We start from the raw sequence: 24,534 nt of genomic DNA, 5'->3' as shown, positions 1-24,534 counted from the left end.
CAAGTTGAGAAATCTGAGTTGAGTGCCAGACTCATAGCAGTGCTAAGCACAAAATAAGGCTCTGAATGTTGGACATGAGTCAGGCTTGGTTTGGACCTTCGACAGAAATGTGAGTAAAGCATTGTGTGAGACCAGTGGGTCATTTGTAAGGGTATGCATGTGCACCTTGATCATTTGTGAGAGGTCACTGGGTCAATAAACAGCGTTGCATCCAAATCCTCAGAGCTAGACAGATCGCATTGCCAGCAATGGCTGTCTGCTCCCATTGCTTTCTCAGAGCCTGTAGGGACAGTGTTTTGGTTCCCTATTGTCAAAGAAACAATCTTGATGCACCAACATTGCATCAGACAAACTTGAAAACATTTGCCTACAGTGTCACTGCAACCAGAAACACTTCCTGAACAAGTTCCAGCAGCCAAGATGCTCCTCTCCTTTAAGTAGACTGGCCTCAAGTAACAGAGGCTAGCTTTAAGAGAAACCAGCCTCACACAAACCTTCCTTACAGAGATGTGCAACCATCCAGCTGGATTCTTAGCAACAGTAATGCACATACGGCCTATATTGCTACAAATAGATGATGGTCAATTTCACATTAGATTAGATTCCCATAGTGTGGAAACATGCCATTCAGCCCAACAAGTCCACACCGACCCTCCGAAGTGTAACCCAACCAGACCCATTTCCTTCCGACTAATACACCTAATACTATGGGCAATTTAGCATGGCCAATTAATTTGGGCTGTACATCTTTGGACTGTGGAAGGAAACCGGAGCACCTGGAGAAAACCCATGCAGACAGGGGAAGAATGTACAAACTCCGCACTAAGTTGCCTGAGGCTGGAATCAAACCGGAGTCCCTGGTGCTATGAGGCAGCAGTGCTAACCACTGAGTCACTGTGCTGCCCATATCTCACTCCCCGCACTTGATTATCTAGCTGATCCAATCTCCAATCTCCACAAAATAACTGGGCAGAGAACCTATAAAATCATTTTTAGTTTGCAGACTAATACTTAGAGGAATACAGGAAGACCCCGGGTTCAAATGAGTTCTGTTCTGAACTCATTCACAAGTTGATTTGTACATAAGTCGCAACACAGTGCAGGATAATATAGAGCAGCTGGCCATCAGTCCAGGAAGTCTTTACATGCCATTTCTTTAAAATCACACCCCCATATGGGATTGCATTTGTAATACTAGATTCCACGATTGGGTAAAACAGTGGGTTGCTGTACCATTAAGTTTGTGAAACATCTTGATGAACATGCAAGAACATTCAATAATATAAATAAATCAACACAAGATCATGCAATGTCATTAGAGAGTAGTAAAATTAAGGATTAACATAAAACTCTCTTCATCCAAATCTTAGAGTTAGTTAAAATAATAACGCAGAACATTTGGCAGATACTGAATAATGATTATTATTTAGTGAATATCTCAAATTTAGTTATATTACATAATTTCTAATTTTGGTGTTGGCTATACATCAACAGCAAATACAGTTGGCCTGATCTTTCCTGTTTACAATATAATTTCTATCTGGCAGGATTACAATCACATATAGTGGTCACATATACTCCTGTGATGCAATGTTGTCTTATTCAATGAGTGCTAAATTACAAATATCCTTATTACTTTGCTGTTTATTAGGATAATGCGTAAAGCAGCTCTCCTCACACACCTACCTCTTCCAATATCAACAGAATGAAAGCAAAAATAAAGGTTCACAACACATAGTGGGTAAACGGCACCTGTGGCAGTTCATTTTGCCTAGCAAAACACTAAGTCCATGGAGAGAACAAGCCTGAACAGAAAGTGTGCTGTTTGTTCATTGTTTTATGCACATGTACAGAAAAGTAGGAGTTTATGCATAAATACAATGGCTAAGTCAATGGCCAATATTTCTGAGATTAAGTATGTGCTTTTGTGTTAAGCAGGATAGTGGATGTGTAGTATGTTGTCATGATATAGTGAGAACCAAAAAGAAAAGTTCAAGATATGCTTACATCTTGCAATATTCCTGCTGGAATTTCACATGTTTTTTATTATTTGTTCAATAGAATCTGGGCATCACTGGTTAGATCCGTTTTATCACCCACTTCTTTGTTCTTGGAAAAAGTCCTGGTAAGCAGCATTCTTGAACTGTTACAATTCTTGGGGTATAGGGACACCCACTATTGTTTGGAAGATAGTTCCAGGAGTTTGACATAGTAACAGTGAAGGAACAGCAGTGTAGTTCCAAGGACAGTATGTGACTTGGAAGGGATCTTGCAGAAGGTCCCCTGCACCTGCTGCTCTTGTCTTCTAGGTGCTAGAGATCACAGGGTTTGGACCACGTTGTCAAAGGAGCTTTGGTGAGTTGCTGCACTGCATGTTGTACATGGTAGACATTGCTGCTACTGTATATTGGGAATGAAGGGAATGAACGTTGTAAGTGGTGGACAGGATGCCAGTCAAGCAGATTTCTTGGTCCTGAATAATATTGAGCTTAAATTCTTACTTGCAAATAGAGAATACTCCATCATGCTCCTGATTTTCACCTTGTAGATGGTGGACAAACATCTTATTACAGAATTCCTAGCCCCTCACACACTCTTGTATCCACAGTATATATGGCTGAATGCTATTTGCCACTCATCAGCCCAAGACTGAACATTTCCCAGCTCTTTAAGCATATGGGCTTGGGTTGCTTCAGTTTCTGAGAAGTTGCAAATGGTCCTGAATCATCAGGGCAATCATCAGTGAACCATGTCTACCCTTGTGATAGAAGGAAGATCATTGATGAAGCAACTGAAGATGGCTGTATTAAGGACTGTACCCTGAGGCACTCCTGCAGAGATGTCCTGGAGCTGAGATAACTGACCTCCAACAAACACAATCATCTTCCTTAATGCTCAACATGACTCTAACCAGCAGAGCATTTACTCCGCCAATTCCCCTCAACTTGAGTCTTGATTGTTGTAGTGATTAGAAAGAGGTTAGCCAGGTAGGTATCATACAATATGAGTTCCCTGATTGGGGCTGTTAACCTGGCCCAATCAGGGAGCTATTGCTGACAGAAATAAACAGGAGTCTCAGGGGTTCTGCTTACTCTAGGAGCCAGCTCAGTTTGATCAGTGTCATTTACCATGCACGTGTAAATAAAACGGTGACATGGAAACGGGATACCGGCCTTTGTGGAGTTATTTTACTGGGAGCCTTGATTTGATACTCAGTTGGATGTTGCCTTTTTGTCAAGGACAATCACTCCCACTTCACACTGAAGTTCAGCTCTTTTGTCCATGTTTGGACCAAGGCTCGAAGGAGGTCAGGAGTTGAGTGGCCCTTGTGGTACCCAAACTCAGTGTAGGGAGATCACTCCTTCACATGCATCACTTGATAAGACTGTTGACAACCTCTTCTATCACACTGCTAATAATCAGAAGTAGTCTGCAGGGGTGGAAATTTGCCAGGTGAGATTTGTTGTTTACAGGACATACCTGGCAATTTAACATGTTGTTGGGTAGATACCACTGTTGCAGCTGTACTGAAACACCTTACCCTAGGGGTGCGGCTGGTTCCTAAAGGACAGGTCTTCAGCACTGTCATCAAAATCATTTCACAGGCCATAGCCTCTGTAGCATCCAAGGTCTTCAGCCATTTCTTCATATCACAAGAAGCTGAATCAAGTTGAAGACCGGCATATATGATGCTGGGGATGTCAGCAGAAGGCTATAATGAATTGTTGTTTTGGTATTTCGGGGTGAAGTTGGAAGCAAATATTTCAGCCTAGTCTTTTGCCCTGATATGCTGGGCACCCCCATTGTTGAAGGTGGGGATATCATGGAGTGTCCAACTCATGTTAGCAGTTTAACTGTCCATGGCCAATCATGACTGGATGTGGCAGGATTGCAGAGCTTAACTCTGACCCATTTGCTGTGGGATCCCTTATTCCTTCTTTTGCAGCTGCTTCTGCTGTTTGGCACACAAGTTGTCCTATTATAGTTTCACTAGGTTAAGCTTTGCTTGACACTGCTCCTGTTGTGCCCGCCTGCTCTCTTCATTAAACCAGGATTCATCTCCTAAGCTGATGGTAATGGTAGAATGCCATTATGTCAGGCCATGAGGGCATGTCCTGATACTGTGATTGACTACAAGCCCACTGCTGATGACAACTCCCAGCACCTCGTGGATGCCCAGCCTTGAGTTGCGAGATCCATTCTAAGTCTGTCCGAATAGTACAGTGATCATGCTGCACAAGATGTTGGAGGGTATCATCAATATGAAGATAGGCCTTCACCTCCACAAAGACTACATGGTGGTCACTGTTATGGATAGTGTCATGGGCAGAGACATTTGTGACCAGGCAGATTGCTGAGCATGAGGTCAAACAGATTTTCCCCTTGCTGATTCTTTCACTGCATATCACAGACCCAGTCCAGTAGCTATGTCCTTTCAGCCTTGACCTGTTCAGGCAGTAGTGATACTACTACAGAGTCACTCCTAATTATGGAAAATTGAAATCCTTCAGACTGAGTACATTTGGGGTTCACAGTCAACATTGAGGTGTCCTGGGGCAATATCTTGCCAAATGTATCTGTGCTTAGCAGCTGTGGGGCAGAACATACCAAGGGATGGTGACAGTGCTGCCTGAGACATTGTCTGTAAGGTATAATCCTACGGGAATGATTATGTCAGGCTGTTATTTGACTGAGTTGTTGGTCAGCTCAGAATTTTGGCACAAAGCCCCAGACGACTTTATAAGGTCAACAGGACTCTGTCTGCCTCATTTCTTCATATGTACAGGTCAATGTTGGGTAGTCTGCCTGGGTTCACTTCTTTGTTTAGACTTTGTAGCAGTTTGATACAACAGTGGTTTGTTCAGCCGTTTCAGAGGGCAGTTAAAAGCCAAACATGTTGTTGTGGACCTGGAGTTACACGTATTACTAGAAAGCGAGGACTGAAGATGCTGGAGATCAGAGTCGAAAGTATGGTGCTGGAAAAGCATGGCAGGTCAGGCAGGGACAGGAGAATCTCCTGGTCTACTGCTCCTCAGATGCTGCCTGACCTGCTGTGCTTTTCCAACACCACACTCTCGACCTGGAGTTACATGTATGCTAGATTAGGCAAGGACAACGTTTTCAATTCCAAAAGGACATTAGTAAACCTGATTGTTCAAAAAATTATCAGCCAGAGCTACTTGCTCATTATTAGCCTAGCTTTTATTTTTAGATATTTACTGGATTTAACTATCACTATGTGCCATTGTAGGATTTGAACCCCTGGCTCCAGGACATTAGCCTGTGGTTCTAGATTACAATCTGATATTATCACCATGCCACTCCCCCCTCCACTTAAATCAGGACAGACTGGTACTTGGTATAATAAACTCTTACTTCCCTTTGGCCTCAACTGTTCTTACACAAAGACAGAAAACAAAAAAATAGGTAACAAAAGCTAAAGGTGAACTGTTATTGCTAGATGCAAATATTGCTCTTTCCCTGAGCCTTTTCCTCCTGTGAAATACCAGACTTACACTGCACCATCTAACCGTGATCAGTTGCTACAAGGTCAAAAACCACTTTTTAAGCAGGGTTGTTGTAGTTTTCATCTCTAAGATGTCACTCACTACCTTAATTTTTGTTCTGGATAGTGATCTCCTAAAACTCTGGTTGACAAACCCCATCTTAAGGCAACCATTCCACTAAACGGATTACTGGTAACCTTCCCAGGTTGTGAAAGGAACCAGATAAAAATAAATCTCAGTAAATGGAGAATTCTTTCAGTCAGTGCTTTCTGTAAACATTCGGAGTGCTCTGTCTGAACTGAAGCCACAACATATCTATTCTGTTCCTTACCTTATATAGCCTATAATAATGAACGGCCACATCATCTAACTGGACAGCCTCCTTGATGTATTTGAGATGTGCTTCTGAGGCTGTAAGTGCATACTGGTCCTTGTGCATATTTGGAATGTGTTTCAAAATGTATTCCTTTCCTCGTTTGGTAACCACCTGTAGATAAAAATCTTTTTTTAAATCAAGTATTTTTGTACCATGCTATACTGTGTGACAATTATACAATCTTCACAGAATAAAATCACTGCAGCTCCAAAACAATACAGTACTTGCACGTATTCTTATGTATCATATATGTCTATGGCATTGTCGCCAATCCTACATAGAGGCAAACAAGCCCTTTCAACATATTATTAGACCTACTACAATGATCAGGGATCTGGGAAGGTGGCATAGCATTGCCTGACTTTGAACACGCAAAATGTTCAATGCTGTCAGTTGCTTTCAGGGGTTGAACCAATACACTTTCTATTCTATATGGATTATATTTCAATTTCCCTATGGCAAGTAAGTATTTCAGGCAATTTGGCTATTAGTGTCAGTCAGTCATTAAAACCTAATATTAAATTACCAAAGGGCAGAGTATTCTCCAACTTAAATTTGGTGTCAAAGTGATATTTTCAGTTCTTTTATAAAAATATTTTTGAAGTTTTCAGATGTTCTTCCCAGTATATATTAATTGTTTTTTTTTGCCTCTACTTCTTTTCAGTACATTTTGAATTACAGCACTAAAAATGACAAATGAGTGGTAAGTGGTGACTGTTTGACAGCAATCTGTTGCTAATATTATGTCTAATCATCCTTGGATTTTATCACTTCCCACCTAATCTCAAACTAAAACAGATCAGACTCCCTACTCAACACCAACTGTGCTTCAAATAAATATGCACAAGGTACTGCCAAGAAGGACCAAAATCAAAGGCTTGGAGGAGTCATAGTTTGCTCATATTTATCTCTTTGCTGTAACAGAAACTAGAGGATCAGAAAATAAGAAATTCAAATCAAAATAATAATTATTGGACTGCTATCAAAACATAATGTTAGTAACTGTGAGCCTGAAATATACAGATGTTACAACAGATGACGTTTACTCCCTTAATTTCTATTTCATGTTGTTCCCAGTTTGGAACACACAGCTGTAGCCTACTATTAAATTAATCTGGATGAAAAGTTGCCAGCTTAGCATTTGGATCAACTTTAAGGATTTGCCAATATAAAGAAATGACTATTCAAAATGACAAATGTACTTAGGTCAGTTTAAAATTCTGTATTTCATTATCGTACAATGCACAAACAATATACATAGATACACACACAAACAAACAAATACACAGAGAAATGCACTCAGCTTATTTACAAAGGTAGCCACAGTTTTATTCTTCAAGGCTTTCAAAGTTCATGAGATTGTGTATTCAGACTCAAAATATTGCCTTTAAACTCTCTAAGATTTAGCTTAAGTATATAGTAACACAAGTCCCCTGTTATTTTGTGGTTTCTGTGTTATGATGTTTTCAGTCTCTGCACTGAGGTCATTATGGATATTCAGCACACACATAATTAAGTCAGCAATTTGCTACTTATGAGAAGGCAGCATTAAGGGATATTACGTAATATCATTCTCATAGGTCCCTGTCCTGTCTAAACAATTTGTTATAAAAATTCTCCTTGCTAACAGTGTATTCTTGTTGCAACTAAATTAGCTAAATGTGTAAAATTAACTAAATGCGTAAAACTAGCATACGCATTAATGCAAAAAATATTTAAAGTTGTCTTAGCTGATTAAAGAGCTGCACCTACTGGACATCTTACAATCCTGTGAAAAAAAAATGACCAAAAGATCATTTTTTTTTAAAACTTAGTTCATGGGATATGGAAAGTCAACATTTACTGCCCATCTATAATTGTGCGTGAGAAAGTTATGAGAAAGGACTTCTCAAACTATTACTGAGTAGTGTCATTGCACCCAATGATGTAATGGAGGGATGTTCAAGGTGAAGGTGCAAAGATGTCATTCCATGTTAGGATGGCATTAGACTTGCAGGTGATGCGGTTTCATGCACCCACTGCCCTCATTCTTCTAGGTGGTAGATGTACAGATTTTAGAATGTGCTGTCAATGTGGCTTGGTGAGTCATTGTGGTGCACCTTGTCGATGATACACATTGCTGCCACAGTGGTAGAGAGTGTGAACGTTATAGTGCTGATCAAGTGGGCTACTCTGTCTCAGATAGTCAAGCTTCTGCAGGTTTGTTGGATCTGCACTCATCTGAGAAAATGAAATATTCTAATACATTCCCCACTTGTGTTTTTGAGATATTGGGCAGACTTTGGGCAGTTAAGAGGGGAGATTCACACAGCAGAATGTTCAATCTCTGAGTTGGTCTCGAAATTGCAGCATTGATGTGGCCAAACCAGTTAAGTTTCTGGTCAATGGTAATCCTCAGGATATTGATGGTAGGATTTTCAGCAAAGGTAATAGGGGTTTAGATTCTACATTGCTGCTTGACATTCATGCATTCAAAAACATGCAAATTTGTACAGGTGGAGACAGAAGGGAAAGTTTTGCATAAATTGAGAGCTGCATGCTAATGAAAAAGCTTTAGCCTGATAAGATTCATCTCACTACGCTTACAAATCCAGTGACTAAAAGTTGCATTCTTGTTGAAAGAACTTATACACTCCTATTCCAAACTTTTACTTTAACTCCAACCAGGAGGTGGCAATGAGAAATAACATTTACAAGGTGATCCTGATCATTTGGTTTATTATAAATTCTGCATTCATGAATGTAAAATTCAAACAACTGCAAAAGGATGTTGGGTGGAAATCAGACTGGATTACTCAGTATCATTCTTGCTGAAATCAGAGAAGACAGCAATGGAAAACGAGAGACAGAATTGAGTAGAGCAGTGTGCTGCTTTACTCCCATACTACTTTAGTTCTGTCTTCCCATTCCCACCATAATGAACTGCCATTAACCTGATGTAGTTGATGGGTAGAGTTCAGAGCCTAGCAATCTGCCTCTTCATTTGTTTACTATGTCGATCTCCATTGTGCTGGCTGAAGGACATAAGTAAACAATGGTTTAAGACATTGGACGAAAGGAGAAAATCTCACCCTCTCAACAGACAGTGAAGTTATTTTCAGGTTGCAATCTCAGTAGAATGCTATAAAAATTCTCAGCCTTGTTTGTGGGCACTTCCTCCAAGAGATAAACGTTGGAGCTCAGGATTGATGCATCATCCTGTGCCAATTCCATCATGCGCATGGTTGCACTTGGTTACAATGAATTTGTTTTAAATTAAGTTGGAATTTAAAGGTGATGCATACAGTCACTGAGTCACAAATCCCAGACTCCAAGCTCAGTTAGATCTTCCGTGTTTGGAGCTTAACAAACTGAGTTTTGCCTCTTTTATTTCTGTATCTATATAAAGATTTTAAAAAGATTAAAGATTTGCAAAGGTCATACCCAAGGAGGAAAGTAGGCTTCTGGCTCAAAGTATTTCCCATAGTGCTTGTGCCTTTTGTAGTTGCCAAGGTCTGCTTGTAAAGCATAGGCAGCAAGTAGAAAATAGGCTTCCTCATGTAGCATGCACTGGGACTGGAGAACCTGTTTCCGCAAGTGCCAGTAGTAATAGTATCTAGCTGCTCTATCACTGCAAAGAAAAACGTTACATTAGAATCTCTGACAAACACACTGAAGTAAAGTTACATGCTTGTAGATAAGCAGCATTGGAATCACTGCATTAGAAACTGAACTATATTACAATAAAGCACCTCACAGTTATACACAAAGATATGAAAACGCTTTGCTCTCATCTTTCGGAATGTTCCTCAGCAGGTTTATCATTTTCTTCACAAACTCTCCAACCTGATAACCTAATCGGCTTTCACAACATAGGATGGCAGCATAGGATGAAAATGGTGCAAAGAATGAAATCTCATTTTCATCCTCCAATGAAATGGGAAATTGTGGCCTCAGTGGGGGATGGATCTGCAAAATGCACATTAAGCAAATTCCCAACCTGAAAAATGGCTAGTGGAAAATGGGGCAAGACGACGAATGAGGAAGATGATCAAATTGCCTCGGAAAAAAGTTTTGTGTCAGCCATTTCACAGCCTGACAAAAATTGGGTCTGTAGTGTCAAGAAACATTTAAAATATATGAGGTCAAAGGAGGCTATCTGGCTCATCATGTCTGTTCTAGCCAGAAACCCAGAAACTCAGAAACCCAGCCTAATCCCATTTTCCACCCCTCAAGAATATGGCACTTCAAGTGCATCTCCAAACATTTTATGAAATTTGGTAAGGCTTTCTGTCTTGTCACTTTTTCAGGTTAACAGTCCCAAGTCCCACCATCTTCTGATGAAAATAAACTATTCTCAACTTCCCTTTAATCTTCTGGCAAATATTTTAAATCTATGCATCTGCTCACAGATCTTTCTGCTAAAGGAATTTGAATATATAGAAAGGGTCTATGTAGAGTCTTCAGTTTTATAATTCAACTACTCTATCTTTCCACTTCAGATAAAATTCTCCATTCCTGGCAACATGCTTGCAAAATGTCCTCTAACTTCTAGAGTGGGATCATCCCTTTCTATAAATAAGCACATTTAGCACTCTAGCTATGACATAACAAACACTTTAACATAATCTCCCTGCTCATACATTCCATACCACTGCTTTAAAAAAACGGTAGACCCTGGGTGCCTTCTTGGCCAGCATAGTTAGCTGTCCAGCTAGGAACAGGGATCGGTAGTCATACACTGAAAGATCTGTCTATTCCCCTATATGTCTCAAAATCCTACCATTAATTGTTTATTTACTTGTCCTCCCTAAATACATAATGTCATACTTCATTGCATTGAATTCTATTTGCTTCCAATCCCATTACATTTTAACTAACTGAGCAGTCCATTAATGTCTTCCTGAAGACTACAGCATGATATCATAGCCCCAAATATTCGATCTTCTGCAAACTCCTCCAGTCAAACAGTAGGAAGCCTGAAGTTAACATCTTCGCGTCATTGCCTCTTACCCCATCCCCAAGCCTGGCCAGACTTTCAGCTTAACCAAACTGTGTGCTGGAGTACAACCCTGGGCTGAATTGCTGACCTATTACAGTAGCTGCCTTTTTCCATCTTTACCATTAAGCCTGATGCATCACCCGTCCCCCCCCCCTCTCTCTCCCCCCCCCCCCACCCCTTCCACAGTCCAGCTTTTACAGAAAGGCTCAATCATGTCTTTGACACCTTCAAATTTGATTACTCTAATAGTAAGGATTCAATCCTCCACTTTCCACAACTATCAGCTCATATAAAAGTCTGCTGCCTATACCGCACATTCCTCACATTTCCCTTACGGACTTGGATTGCCTCCCAACATGTCCATGTGCTGGGATTTACAAAGAAGTATGGTTCCTGAATCCTTAGAGAGGTGCAGGCCATCCGGATGGCCAACTGCTCTGTTGGTTCAGTAAAACAAACTGACAGTGGAGTGGCTACTGCTTGGATTCCAGACAGCCCCAACCTGTGCCCATCCGCATGGTTAAGTTCACAATCTAAAGGCTCAGCAAAGGGTGTGGGGGCATGTGAGTGAGACACCCCCTGCCAATTTACTTCATACCATCCAAGCAACGAAAGCTGCCAGGCTCTCACATTGTGCAGGGCTCTCCCACCACTGGTTAAATGCCATTAATGGAGGATTGAGACCCTTAATTGGTCATTTATGGGCTTCAATAGGCCCAAAGGTGGGCAAGCTACCAATCACGTCTTGTGTCCTCTGTAAAATGGCAGAGAGATCAGGTTGGGTGGTTAGGTCATTGGATGGATTTTGTGTCCCTACATTTCCCATTGTTGAAAAGGTGATTAATCTTACCCAATTAATCGCCCATTCTCCACGTAGTACTGTACCCTGAAATGAATAATCATAGGTGGACCAAACTGGTCAATGCCCTGCAGAAATAACAGAAAAATAAATAATACTCCATTATAGGCGATCATCAAGGAGCTTCAACATTTTTCAATTGCATGCCCATTCATATTCTTATAAATAAAACCCACAAAGAAACAAAGAATTCTTTGGGTCAGTTACAAAACAGAATACAAATAAGTATCAACGAAGCAACACTTCACATCAACAGATAGAGGGATCCAATTGGTCAATGAAGATGCTGCAAAAGAAAAACTGCACACGCTGTAAACCAATGGTCAATCAATTCTCAGCCCATTTTGCATTACTGTTAATGGCTTACTTCAGCTCCATAAATGTTAGAAAATCCAGAATACCCTTCACCAAAACTTTAATACTGGATGCCACTAAAAATAAATGTTTTATTTACTGAGATGATATAATTTAAAAACTGAATTTGACAGCCAAGCTGATGTCAAGGGTATAGTCATGGACAGTGCAGCCATTTTCAGTGATTTTATGAAATATTATGCTGATGAGTGTATAGGAAAAACACAAAAGTTTTTTTAAATGCTAGTAACATTCACTCAAATAGTGACATGGATTGTGTGCAATTGACACGATTTCATATAGTGGAAAGTAATGTATTTTGCATCAATTTTGTCCTTTCCAACCACATTACACCTCATCATTGTGGCTTAGTATTGTTTGTCCTTTTGTGGTCTCTATACCCTTGACCCAGTATGCACATTAATATGTCACAATGGAGGGGGGAGGCGTTCTCCAATATAATTAACTTCACTGCCTTCTTACTGCTTGTGAGCGTAAAAAGAATGCAACTCTATCACCTGTAGAAATAGCTACCCTGATACAAGTGAGATAGCTGTGAGAACTCAGATGTCAGATGGCAATCACACACCATTCAAACTTCCCTTTCATGTTTAAACAACCTTTAACTGTTGCCCCTGTAGTGCTAGCTAACCCAGCTATTATTCCAGAGTAAGAAGTTGTTATCGATTTATCAAAGTTACTCTTGATTGGGGTGTAATTATAAAAATAGAAAAGTGCTGGGTCAAAAGTGGGTCTTTGTAGTGAAACAGCAGGTATTAAATTTTGCTGCTGGGCAACTTACTTTGCTTACTTCCTTCTTCCATTCCTTTGGACAATACTTGCAGAGCTTCTGCATCTGTTCCATATAAACATGTTCATTGTCTGCATTGGAAAAGGAAAATAAAGAAATATTACATAAAGAGCAGGTTACATGGCAGTTGCCAATTAATAAAAACCACTATCAGTAATGTCAATTTTAACATTTGTTTTCAGATAACCTGTGATTAATGTTTCTTTCAATTTTAGTTCCAATTCAGAAACCCCACGGATGGCATTTTCCTCCATTTATTAAATGACATACACAAGCAAAGATCAACACATCAAAGCTGTATAGTCCAGTTGCCTCTATTCAGCCTCAATTCCAAGGAGAGATGTAATAATCAGATCTTAATGATTTTACCAAAATTCAGGTTATCATCCAATGTGGCTTGGAAAAAATGAAACTTATCCAATCTGTACCAGGAAAAGAATTCAACAGTAAAAAGATCAGCATCAGTTACCTCATTGTATAAAGACACTGAATTAGAACACCTTCACCCATTTGTAATATCTTGGCACATGTAATATTCATATTGCTTACTGTTTATCATCACTCAAGCATGCATCTGGTACGGATCTAGGCACTAAGCATGGCCTGCATGCTCGATTCAAGGGCTAGATATCAGGAGACCCTGAAATGGCTAAATCATTGAAGAAAAATGAACTGGAATTCTGAAGATGATTAGGAGTATGCAGTTGAAATCAGTGCCATATCTACAGTGAGGGCTGCCTGATAAGGGGAAGATTTATTTCTGTTGTATCTTTCATTTAATGGTAATCCATATATTACATATACACTGGTTTGCCAGCTAATTTATATTGGTTTTCATTTGATCGTTAAAGTAATAGAAAATGCAATAACTTGTCATTTTTTTTAGGATTTGTTTTGCAAATTTGCCTCTCAGTTTGTTGATCTCTATAGGCATCACAACAATAAATAAAACTTTCAGAGTTATCATGGATGTATTACAATTTTTTGTTTGTAATTTTAAGAGAACAGCACTACCCTATGAATGCTCTCAAAGGCTGTGTCAACCCTGAATCCTTTATGTTTACTGGCAGTTTTTCTCACCACATTTTGATCTTTCTTGGATTCATAATTGTCACAATTTATGATGTTGACAAAATAAATAATTTTGTGCAGAATACAATTGAGATATTCAGATACTATTCATCATATCAATCATAGCACACAGTTACATTATGACACTTTAATACACAAGTTATTGCTGAATCATTTTCTCCTACAGCACATATAATTGTCATCTTCTTTGTGCAAGCGTGGTGATACTGTCATGTATAGATTGCAAACTGCATTCTTTTTAAAGACATTGAACACAAAATTTTATCATTGTGCTATCTTAAAACTAAACAAGTATTATTTTCAGAAATGCAAAAGATTCCAAAATGTATTCATAATAATCTGGCACACTGATCTGGTAATGGCCTAAAATATCCCTTGTTACACAGCAAGACTTGTCAGCCAATTAATTTAAGCATGAAGTTCAGTTGGTCTTGCTTCAATCTAAATGGTTTCACATGTCACTGGATGGAAACTTTAAACAGGTGGTCTTTAAGAAAAATTCCAGAGCAATAAGCAGTCTCACATCTGTGCTTTCCAAAGGAGCTCTGCATATGTTTAATGCCCTCAGCTCACCACTGGAGCTCAATCCTTTGGAGTAGGCAGTATTTGGCCACAAAATAAAGAATAATTCTCATCAGTCTGAGTAAAACGTGGCTTCTTTCGAAAAATATTCAACACTTCAATCGTAAGAAATATCTTCTCATAAATTAAAAGTCAGCTAACTATAATTTTGAACACAACAAAGAATTCATTGATGTACTCCCACCCACAACAGCTGCAAATAAATTATTTCACAAGAAAGTGTTCTAAGATCCAGAAGAACCCTAAATGCTCACCCAAAGCTTTTCAAAAACTCGCCACTTAATTTTCAGTCTTGAAATGGTAAAGAGTAGACAACTTCCGAAAGAGTTAAATGCTTAACTTTGAATTATTACCAGTGATGTACTGCAGAAGATCACAGCAACCAGACCAACAGATTTCATTGACTGTCTCAGATGGGTTGCAGAGAACCGCATAAGATGATGAGGGAAGGCAGAGGGTGGAATGCCCACTGTCTTCCCACCATCATGGGTCAGATTGAGAATACTACACTTACACATATTTTTACTTTGGTCCCATGAAATTTATGTGGGCCAGTTTTTTTTTTAGGTGTCCTCAACAGATGCCTATTAAAATGTCATGTAGCAACAAAATACAACAGAGTAAGGTAGCAATACAGGAAAAGATAATCACAGTGTGGCAGGAAAAAAATACAGTGTAAAAATCTAAGAGAACACCAAAAGGGCAAGTCTACTGGTTACAAAATTAGTAAAAATACATAACTGAGGCTGTGAATCTGAGTGCACATAACATTCATAAAACATGCAAATTGACATTACAAGTAAATAATCTGATCTGACAGGAATTACAGAGACATGGCTACAAGATAACATAAGCTGGGGCTTGAATATCCAAGGATTCATGACATTTGTGACAAGGCTGTTAGTTAGGAAAACGTGTGCAGTTCTGGTCTCTCAAAAAGAAGGGATTGTGAAACTTGAAAAGGTTCAGAAAAGATTTCCAAGCTTGGGGCTATTTTCCCGGGAGCATCGGAGGCTCAGGGGTAACCTTATTGAGGTTTATAAAATCATGAGGGACATGAATAAGGTGAATAGCCACTTTCTCTTGGTGATAAAAAGATCTGGATTAGTGGTGCTGGAAGAGCACAGCAGTTCAGGCAGCATCCAAGAAGCAGTGAAATCGACATTTCGGGCAAAAGCCCTTCATCGGGAAGGGTAGGGGGTCCAAAACTAGATGACATAGGTTTAAGGTGAGAGGGGAAAGATTTAAAAAGGGACTTAAGGGGCAACTTTTTCACACAGAGGGTGGTGTGTGTATGGAATGAACTGTCAGAGAAATTGGTTGAGGCTGGTTTAAATATAACAACTGCATGGGTACAGGAATAGCAAGGGTTTACAGGGATATGAGCCAAATGGTGGCAAATTGGACTAAATTAATTTAGGATACCTGGTTGGCACAGACAAGTTGGGCCAAAGGGTCTGTTTCCCTGCTATACAGTCCTATGATTTTATATCATGGTTCTGATTATCAAGATATAGAATCAGTTTGGGTAAAGTAAAGTCAAGAAGTCACTTGTGTGAGTAGTTTAAATGTCCCCTGGCAGTAAACATGCAGTAGGGTTAGGTGAAATAATGGGAGTTTGTGGGAAAGCTATGAGGAAAGCGTTGGGTGATCATAGTAAGATCAAATTTCACATTCAGTTTGAGAAAAGAAGAATCTAAGACCTTATAATAAAAATTTAAATAAAGGAAATTTTATTGCTAAAGTAAACTGGCAAATTAGGTTAAGTGATAAATCAGTGGAACTGCAGTGACTGACATTTAAGATGATATTTCAAAATGCTAAACAAAAGATACTTTCAAGTGAGAAAGAAAGTCCTGAACAGAAGTGTGCTCCATTTGTGTCTAATTAAGTAAGTTAAAAATAGTATCATATTGAAAGAGAAAGCACATATTTCAGCAGAGGGGAGTGGCAGGATATGAGAAAGGGCAAAGAATCACTGAAGGGTTAACTGGGAAGGAGAAATTAGAGAACAAGAGAAACGTAGCTAGAAATATAAAGATAGATAGTAGAAGTTTTAACAGATATTTAAAAAGGAAAAGACGTGGTGAAGGGAGCCTTGGTCCTTGCAAGGTGGATAATCATGGAAATTAATAATAAAAAATAATGAGGTGACAGACAAACTGAACAGATATTTAGAATTTGTCTACACTGTAGAGGATATAAATAACATCCTAGAAATAATTTTGTATCAATGGTTGAAAGGAAAGAAGGAACCTGAAACAATTTCCGTCACCAGGGAAAAATAATTAGTGATATAAAACGAAATAATATTAGAAGTAAAAGCTGACGTTTCCCCAGGTTTTAATGGATTTCATCCTGTGATCTTAAAAAGAAGCTGGCTGCTGAGATAGCAGATCCATTGGTTTTAATTTTTCAAAATTCCCTAGATTGTGGAAAGATCCCATCAGATTGGAAAATGGTAAACATGACTATTCAACAAAGGAAGGAAACAGAAAGCAGTAAACTACAGACAGGTTGGTTTAACTTCTGTTAGAGGGAAAAATGCAGGAAGATATTATTAAGGAGGTTACAGCAAGGAACTCAGAAAATCTCGATAAAACCAGGCTTTTTGGTTTTATGAAAGGAAACTCATGTTTAACTGTGACACCAAAATTGGAAGAATTGGAAACTGTGAGAAGGAAAAGTAGAAATGTACGAGCCACTTGTTCGACCTCAGCTGTATTGCGTTTGTTGTGGGTGCCACAATATAGGAAAGATATGAACGCATTAGAAAGAGCGAAGAAGCTATTTACAAGAATACTCCCAGGAATGAAGTTAGACTGAAGTCGTCGGGACTATTCTCTGTGGAGAGAAGGTGCCTAGGAGGAGATTTGATAGAGGCATTCAAAATCATCAGTGGTCTGGATGATAGATAAGGAGAAGCTGTTTCCATTTGTAAAAGGAACAAGAGTGAGGTAATTTAGATTTAAAATAATGTAAGAAAAAAACCTTAGTAGTTAGGGTATGAAATGCACCACCTGGAAATGTGGTGGAGGCAGGCTCAATTGAGGCACTGGTTGAATATTTGGAAAGAAATAGTGAGAAGGGGTAAGGAAAAAGGCAGGAGATTAGCGATAGGTAAGGAGTTTGAAGAGCTGGTGCAGCATGATAGCCTCTTCCTACACCATAATAATTCTATGCTGTGTAATAATTCACTGGAGTTCCTTGAAGAAGTAATAAACAATGCAGTTGCACTTGGATATCATTAGCTTGATTTCTAGAAGGCATTTGATAAAAGGTATCATGTCAAAAGGTTACTACACAAACTAAGGGTTGATGGCATTGTGGATAGCACATTAGCATTAATGGAGGATTAGCTCACTGACAGGAAAAGGAATAGGCATAAAATAGATTATCAGGTTGGCAAGACATAATCAATGGGATGCCACAGCATCAGTGCTAAAACCCACAAATCATTTCGAATTTATATCAATGATTTAACTGAAGGGGCCAAATGCACAATGAATCATCAGCAGGTTTAACAAAGATAGGTAGGAAAGTTAGAGGACATAGGGAATTTGAAATCGGATGCAGATTGGTGAAGTGACTGGTGTAAAAATGTTTAGATGGAGTAGAATGTGGGAAAAGCAAAATATTATGAAAACAGAGGAGGTTTGCAGAACTCTAGATACAAAGGGATCTAATTGTCCTGGTACATGAATCACAAAGAGTTGGTACACAGACACAGCGAGTGATTAGGAAGACAAATGGAATGGAATATGAAAATAGTGCTGTTTTACTAGAGTTGCATACAGCATTAGTGAGACCTCATCTAAAGTTTGGTCTCTTTATTTTAAACTAAAGCATAAACATTTTAGAAGCAATTCAGAGAAGATTCACTCAGCTGAAAACTGGACTGGGATATTGTTTTGGACAATTGGGGGTGGTGACAATTTCGTATGTAGAAAGGTTGGATATATTGGATCTGTATCAATTGGAGTTTAGTGGAGTGAGAAACACAAGAGAACTGGACAGGGTGGGTGCTGAAAGGATGTTGCCCCTTGTGGGATAATCTAGAAAACATAGTTTAACAAAAGAGTCTGCCACTCAAGATGGAGATGAGGACAAATGCTTCCTTTACTTTTGAGGAAGAAAGTTCCAAAGATCGAGTACCTTTCGATAAAAGAATTCTCTTTAATTTATATAGGTAAGTGTCATGTATGCCTTCTTAACTACTCTTTAAACCTGCCCTGACGCCTTCACTGCAAGCACTGCAAGATCCCTCTTCCTAGTGAGCTACCATTTATTGAGTACTCCCTTGCCTTGTTACTTTTTCCAAAGTGCATCACCTCACACTTATCAGGATTAAATTCTTTTTGCCAACGAGCTGCTCATGTAACGAAAATTGTCTGTAACCTAAGACTTTCTTCCTCACTATTAGCCACCCAGCCAATTTTTGTATCATCTCTCCCACATTCTCATCTATATTGTTTATGTATGTCATAGCACTGTTACAGTGCAGGTCTATCATGTCTGCACCAGCTCACCAAATGAACATTATGACTTAGTGTTATTCTCCCACTCTTCCATCAGAACCCTACACATTATTTAAGTAATCATTGCGTACCCTCATGAATGGCTCAATTAAACCTAATTCCACTTCACTTCCAGGCAGTGCATTCCATTCATTGTGTGAAAATGTTTTCTTTCTCACACTGCATTTGCTTCTTTTGCCAGTCACTTTGAACTGTGCCCCTTATTCTCGATTCTTTTACAAGATGAAGCAGTTTCTCTCAGTCTACTCTGTCCAGAACTTTTCTGATTTTGAAAATCTCCTGACAGCCTTCACGTCACTAAGGAAAACAGTCCCACACTGCTCTTTCCTAGTTGTCCTGGGGAAGGTGCTGGTGAGCTGCCCTCTTGAACCAATGTAGGCCACATGCTATAAGGATGACCCACAATCACTTAGGGAGGAAATTCCTCTGCCACCTACCTGCCCACTCCACTTGTCTATACCCTCTTCAAGTACTGTACTATTCTCCAAGTTTTGTAGTGTCTACAAACTTTGAAACTGACCTCTACTGTCCAAGATCTAGATCATTCACACAGTTCCAAAAAAGCAAGGGTCCCAGTTTCGACCACAAGGAGCTCCACTAAAAACTACCATTCTTCCCTCAGCCATCCTTGCATTCACGCTGTTACTGTCCCTTTTATTCCACATCCTATAAATTTCCTCAAGTTTGTTGTATGACACTGTATCAATTTTTTTGCAAATCCAAGTACATCACATACAACCCTTGCTGTTATCTCTTCAACTAAATCTAGATAGTTAGTCAGTCATTATTTTCCCTTAAGTAATCTATGCTGGCTCTCTTTAATTATCCCACATTTGTCCATGAGACTATTAGTTATATGGTTTCTCGAAGTTTCTAAAAGTTTCCCCACTACCAAAGTTAAAAAGACTGCTCTGTAATTACTGGGCTCAACCTTTTTTGAACAATGCAATGTTGCAATTCCTCGGTCCTATGGCACTATTCCAAGTCCAGTAACAATTGAAAAATTATGGTGACTGCCTTTGCAATTTCTACCTTCATGTCCTTTAATATTTTTGGACGCATCTCATCTGGTCCTTGTGCCATATCAACTCAAAACACTAACAGCTCACCCAGTATATCCCCCTTATCAATTCTCAACCAATCTACTGACCAAGGTCCCTCCTCTGGTCTGGGCAGCCTGTGCTTCCTTGATAAAAGTAGATCCAAAATATAAATTTAATACCTCAGGACAATCCTTCCCAGCCCTTCACTATCCAAATATCTCTATCTTGCTACTCTCTACTCTTAACACTACCAATATCCCAGTCAATAATCAGATCTTTAAATCCCCCATTTCAAAACATTATTGAATTTTCTTGTTAAAAGAAAGACCTTTTGTTGCAGAAAGTTATTGCAGCTATTTCCCAGCATAAGGACCCTGTTAGTTGAGTAATTTATGTTTCAAATAGCCTCCATACCAAGAATTGTAACTGCACCTTTGCTCCTTACGTCTAGTCAAATCATTTCTTCCCTTGATCTTTCTGTGACATCCTCGTTCTTTAACCTCTCCCTAACCCAAACCACCACATCACCTCTATTTTTTCCTTTCCTGTCTGCCCCGAATCCTGTAATCAAGAATATTTAACACACAATCTTGCCCTTCCTTCAGCCAGATCTCTTAATGTCACTTCATAATTTAACATGGCAACCTGCACCTCTAACTCCCAATTTTATTTATTATGCTCTGTTCATTCATATTCATGCAGTCCTGATTTGGAACTTCTTAAAATTTCTCCCTTACTCTGACACTATCTATTAACATTAGAATAGAGAATAACAAGTTAATTGTCTCTGAGTATTTTCCTTATTCTGTTATTATTCTCTAACAGCATCTCTTAGTTCCCAAACACTTGCACAGTTTGTTTAAAGCCTCCGAAGTCTATCAATTAATTGCATTTCTGAATGTGTTTATTTTCCTTTGTAAAAGATTTAGTTCCTTTCATATGTTCCCCAGTTCAATTTGCATCCCGGCTGTAGTATTATCTGGCATGCAGACTTGCTAGCTGGTTTCCAGACTTGAGGCTATTTGAAACATAAATTACTCAATTAACAGGGTTTTTATGCTGGGAAATAGCTGCAATAACTTTCTGCAACAAAAGGTCTTTCTTTTAAAAAGAAAATTCAATAATGTTTTGACATTCATGGGGGACTTGATAGTGAGCACTAGGTTTTGAGAGAATATCAGGGGAGCCATGCAATGTCCAACATTTTTTATGAATTCGCAACTCTCAGTGTATCTTCTCCTTGCCTTACATTAGCTTTTATGTTTTAATAACAATGTGTACTGTGAACTGATTATTAGTTTTTCAGTCAGGTTTGGGTCTATCTTTATTTTAAAAGTATTTTAGATTTTTGGAGAAATGTACAGTAAGTGGTGATAAACAAACCTGATGATGTCCTACCATCTATTACAGTGCTTTACATTCTAAAAGGGTTCACGGACTTCTAATGTAAAAATTATTGAAGGTTTTCAATAAATCATTTTAATTGATTATTTTTCCATTTTTAAAATTGTGTTCTCCACACTTTAACTCTTGCCCTACCATTGTGTAATTAAGAAATTAGAAAAGCGTTAAGACCCCACAGTACCAATGTAACTAACAATTTGCCAACATGAATAGCCAGGACCAACCTGTTCTTCATTCCATGAATATCCTTCCCTTTCTTAAAAGGATATGGTCCAATATCAGTAACAATGGGAAAGGTAGTAATTTACTAATAAAACTATGTTAACAAATTTGACAAAATGATGTAAACTGCTTATATAGTTTTGCAGTAAATTTGCTGTCAGGTAGGTTGTGATACTAATTGAAAACACAAATGGAATTTTGGCCTTCATTGCTCCATTTTTAAACTCCAATCCCCTGGCAATCTTGTTACAACTACAGGTCGTTTGAGAAGCTACACCTGGAGTACTGTGCACCGTTTTGGTCCCTGTATTTAAGAAAGGATATATTGGCATTGCAGGCAGTTCAAAAGAGAGTCGTCAGGCTGATTCCTGGGATGAAGGGATTGAATAATCAAGAACAGCTGAATAGGCTTTTATTGTTCTGCACTTCAGTGAATAAGGGATGATGTTATTGAAAGGGGTAGACAGGGTAGATTTTGCAAAGATATAAGCACTTGAGTGGCGACTTCAATCTAAGGGACATAGTTACAGAACAAGAGAACAATCATTTATAAGAAATTTCTTCTCCCAAATAGTAGTAAATGCCTGGAATTCTCTTACCCAGAGAGTTGTGTAGGATCAATCACTACAAGTATTTAAAGAGGAGGTTGATAAATTTTTGAAATAATGCCATGTTTGATGGCTATGAGGAACTATTACAAAATAGGAGTTGAGGCCTGGAGCAGATCAGCTAGGAAAGACTTGAGGGGTCAAATGGCCTCCTCCTGCTTTTCTTAATGTTACTTTTTGACCTAGAGAGAGTGCAGCACTCCAGGCTGAGTTGCCAATCTTAGACCCTCCACCTCTGTCTCCAAGTTGCTGGCTGGAAAAAAAGCCTAAACCCAGCTCACCAAGCAAACCGTTTTAGATACTAACCGCCTGGAAGTTGTAACCACATCAACTGGTTTGAATATTTTAGTACTTGGATTACCCAAACTCATAATTATTAACTGATCATCTGTCCTGAATTCATTAATTTCCCGAGTGCTTGGATGTATGGATGGAGTAGCAAAGCAATTTCCCAGTTTCTTTAATTTTTAAAAATAAATCCTATCTTTGATTTCATCTTAAAAAGATGTTTGCTGCAGTTTATTTCAAACATTGGAATCCAAAAATCAGGATTTGGAGAGCATGCTTCAATCTACTTCAGGAAAGGATGACAATAAAAAGAGAAAGGAACTCTTTGTCGCAGTCTTAATAGGAGAAAAAGCAATCAAAATTTAAAGTCAGCCTATTTTCCCTTTATCCATGATAGCAGAATATTGTTAACATAGTTGGGAATACATGTTTATGTTTACAGACTGCGTGACAACTAAAAGATGTTGAACTGCGTGGACACTTTCTGAATTAAAAAGGGTTTTTTTTCCCAAAGGTTTGAACGGAATCAGTGTGGTTTCCTGGAAATGAGTCAATAGTTTAATGTGGGCTGTGGTCCGTCAGCTGATTACAGAAAGTCAAAGGATTTCGGAAAAATATCCAAGCAAAATGTTTAAGGAAAGATGACATAGGGTTTATTGTCCTTAATTTAGACAGTTTGGACTATGGGGGTTGCTGCGCTGGTGGTTACCTAGCAACCTCTTCTGGACTTGTTTTTTTTTGGTTTCACCAATCGAGGCAGACGAAAGACGAGGTTAAAAAAATGTAAAGCAGTGGCATGGCTGCAAGATTCTCTTTACATCTCTTTGAATTACTTTGGAACCTTCTACACATCGGTGTTTTGATGACCTTGTAACTTGTGAAAAGCTGAACAGTGACCATCATCCAAAGACTTGGATACAGCTTCATCCCCATTCATAAGACCATAACATGTAGAAGCTGGAACTGACCATTCAGTCCATCGAATCTGCTCCACCCTTCAATGAGATCATGGCTGATTTGAAAATCCTTAACTTTACTGTCTTGCTTTTTCCTATAACCCTCAATTCCTTTACTGATCAAAAATCTGTTTAGATCTAAAGTGAAGACCTTGCTTGGAAGATCTTCCATCATTCTACGAATGTCAGCAATTTGATTTCAACAACGCGAAACCCAATGGACTATGAGAATTCATCAAACTATCCATTGTTTTTCTGACCATTCGCCAATAAGGATGTTTTTCTTTCGTTCTTTCTAAAATATCATCTATGCAAAGTCTTTGTAATGGATTCAAAGGGAAAGTTCCAATTCTGGATTACAATTTAGATGTTAACCGGTTTTGCCTCTTAGTATTGGTTGAATTGTGTTTTACAATAAACAGATTATTTTGAGTTCATTAAGGAATCCTGTTGAAAGTTTTTTTTAATGTGGACAGTAGTACCAAAGGGAACCAATTGGTCATTTTGGTGATCTAAAACATTTACTTTAATGGAGTGACTGGAGGAGTAGTGGGGTTTGATTACAAACATATTCCTCCCATCCCATCGTTTGTAACAGTGTCTTTCATGTAAATTGTCAATCTCAAATTACCCCGTTGAGTCCAGGTTTCCTGCCTGTGAGATTCAGACCCTGCCACTTTCCCATTGCCTGCAAAAGTGGGATCTGTTGAAAGTTAGGACAAGGATGTCTGCATCCAGGCCCTGCCTGCCTTTAAAAGGTCTCTGGAGATGACTTGTCTCCCGGAAAATACAGCCCTAAGGTTGGGAACAGCTGGCTTCACCTCAGGCAGTTGCAGGGAGGTCAGGCAGATCAAAAGATTTGCAGCCGAGACCGAAACCAATGGTTTCAATGTTTACCAAGTTTATTAACAAG

At 38.9% G+C, this 24,534-nt stretch overlaps 1 protein-coding gene across 2 annotated transcripts in view; it reads right to left on the bottom strand.

Annotated features, from left to right (window-relative positions):
• The window catches only part of frmd6 (FERM domain containing 6), a 125,015-nt gene that overhangs the window by 37,328 nt on the left and 63,153 nt on the right, over nucleotides 1-24,534 (bottom strand). For both annotated transcript variants that reach the window (XM_043697633.1, XM_043697634.1), the window contains exons 4-7: nucleotides 12,880-12,959; nucleotides 11,715-11,791; nucleotides 9,307-9,493; nucleotides 5,839-5,994 (exon numbers count right to left, since the gene is read on the bottom strand). In XM_043697633.1, coding sequence (XP_043553568.1) covers nucleotides 5,839-5,994; nucleotides 9,307-9,493; nucleotides 11,715-11,791; nucleotides 12,880-12,959 — 500 coding nt within the window. The remainder of the gene's footprint in view (nucleotides 1-5,838; nucleotides 5,995-9,306; nucleotides 9,494-11,714; nucleotides 11,792-12,879; nucleotides 12,960-24,534) is intronic.

Source organism: Chiloscyllium plagiosum, chromosome 10 (assembly GCF_004010195.1).
Source record: "Chiloscyllium plagiosum isolate BGI_BamShark_2017 chromosome 10, ASM401019v2, whole genome shotgun sequence".
Classification (NCBI taxonomy): Eukaryota; Metazoa; Chordata; class Chondrichthyes; order Orectolobiformes; family Hemiscylliidae; genus Chiloscyllium; species Chiloscyllium plagiosum.
This window is presented reverse-complemented; position numbering and strand designations above follow the sequence as displayed.